This window comes from Meleagris gallopavo, chromosome 1 (assembly GCF_000146605.3).
Source record: "Meleagris gallopavo isolate NT-WF06-2002-E0010 breed Aviagen turkey brand Nicholas breeding stock chromosome 1, Turkey_5.1, whole genome shotgun sequence".
In the NCBI taxonomy this organism is placed as follows: domain Eukaryota; kingdom Metazoa; phylum Chordata; class Aves; order Galliformes; family Phasianidae; genus Meleagris; species Meleagris gallopavo.
In genome coordinates, this window is record NC_015011.2 from 189,760,151 (window position 1) to 189,762,296 (window position 2,146).

Sequence of the window (2,146 nt, forward strand, 5' to 3'; positions counted from 1 at the left end):
CAGAGGGTGGTGAGGCAGTGGAACAGGTTGCCCAAGGAGGCTGTGGATGCCCCATCCCTGCAGGCATCCAAGGCCAGGCTGGATGTGGCTCTGGGCAGCCTGGGCTGCTGGTTGGTGACCTGCACACAGCAGGGGGTTGGAAGTGGCTGAGCACTGTGCTCCTTTGCAACCCAGGCCATGCTGTGATTCTATGATTCTATGCTTTCAACAGATAATACTCTCCTTGTCTATAATACTCACAGTTGTCATTTTTTCATTCCAGTAACACTTAAACATCCCAAATGTTGATGCCAGTGACAGCGTGTCAGGTATTTAGTCTGTATCTGTGTGCTCCTGGACCAGGCAGGCATTAAGCATTTGAGTGCAGATAACCCTACAAACATCTCCTTCAGTGTTAGTGCTCAGTATGAGAACCATCATGCACATCCCACAGGAACACAACACCAAAACCTCTGCAGACCACGGATAAAGAGAGGACGTGGCAAAAGAATGCTTGAGAACTGCTCTGCTGTTATTCCATCATTCAGAGGACTTGCTGCAAATTCAGAAGCCAAATTCTGAGCTAAATCCCTCACTCACTAATAGTTACTGCACGAGAAGTGGTTAAAACACAGCCTGTCATTTTTCAGGCAGGATCCCATTAGTTGAGCTTAATTATTTGGGTCATAATGGAGTTTGAATGATTTTTACTTTTTTGGGAGGGGGAGGGGGGTGAAAACTGGTTACAGTGTGAGCAGCCAGAAGGTCAGAAACTGCAGCACCAGGAAGAGACACAGCAATGGGACAGCCCAGTTAGGTTTGCTGAAAACCCAAACGACAGAGGCAGCTGCAAGCACGAGAATCCCCTTCAGTGCCTCTGCAGAGCCCCTGGTTAAGCAGTGCTGTGTGTATGATGTGAGGCCATGCAAAGTGCTCCTCAGAGAACCGTGTGATTTTCTGTGCTGAAGACTTGAACGTGAGTGAATTATAGCTCTCTTTTACATGGGGATTGCCCTCTGGGAAAGAACAACATGCTATTGTGATGGGCTGCATTGCCTCAGCGTGCGCTGACAGCCTGCAGTTGTGCTGCAAGCTTCCCTGCTCACACCAGAGATGTAAGCAGTCTCTATTCTGAGCTGTGAGGTTGTACCTCATGGCCCCAGAGGATTGCAAAGCCAATTACTGACAGTGTGCAGAAGAGAAGCGTGAAGCTCACCTCCACAACCAGCACCGTCCTTTTACTCTACCTCAAGTCTCACTGTGGGAAAAGCCTGTTTGTTTTACAGCTGTGTGATGCGTTCTGTTGCCACCTCTCCACGGCTGTGAATTCAGCATCCCCATGGCACATGCAGGGCAGGGGTGACACAAACACCGAGGGCAGATGACAAACACTACCAGATACCTCTGCTATAGTCATTCGCATGGCACTGACAGGTGAGGGCTCGATGTCCACCAGCTGAACCGTGTTAAAACTCTGGAGGCAGAGATTGCACAGGGATGGAAACACAGCAGCAAAGGTTAGAGAGGCACAGCAACGGTTAAGGAGGTTCTGCTCACCGCACTGCAAACAACCCGACGTGGTGTGCAAAGGAGGGCTCTCTACAACGGAGCTGGGAGAGCAATCAGAACAACTTTAGAAACGGAAAGATAAGGGAAGCAGTGTTACAGGTGTTAGTATTTTTGGATTCGTAACACTTGTGGTGGCACACATCCATTAGGAGAACTCCTCCATTTGATGACCTGAACTGGAGGTGAAGACTTTTTCATCCAAGTAAAGAATTAAAGACAGACAAAGCTGAGTAAGGTTCACTCTTTTCTTTAGGCCAGATTTACTTTGCTATTTCTCATGAAAACATCCATGGTGTGGGTGGTATATCAACACGTCCCTTTTTTTAAAGCCTTGATAGGAAATGAATTTACCTACTCTTAATTTTAACACCATTAACGATTGCTTTGCAACCAGCACATGTCCCAGCATGGTACCTTCCAAGAATTTTTGGAAGGCAATGTTTTAATGGCACTCTTTCTAAATTCAGAACTTCTTATGTGTAGCCTTCCAATATCCGAAGGGAGAGGATAAACAGGAGGGGAACGGCTGTTTGTGAGGGTGGATGGTGACAGGACAAGGGGAATGGTTTGAAACTGAGACAGGGGAGGTTTAGGTTGG

General features: G+C 47.7%; 1 protein-coding gene across 2 annotated transcripts in view; it reads right to left on the reverse strand.

Moving 5' to 3' along the window:
- FCHSD2 (FCH and double SH3 domains 2) overlaps positions 1-2,146 on the reverse strand; it is a 569,931-nt gene that overhangs the window by 29,819 nt on the left and 537,966 nt on the right. The window contains exon 10 of one of the 2 annotated variants that reach the window (XM_010706279.2): positions 1,382-1,453. The exons of the other annotated variant lie outside the window; for it this stretch is intronic. Within the exon in view, the coding sequence (XP_010704581.2) occupies positions 1,382-1,453 (72 nt within the window). The remainder of the gene's footprint in view (positions 1-1,381; positions 1,454-2,146) is intronic. 2 annotated transcript variants of the gene reach the window in all.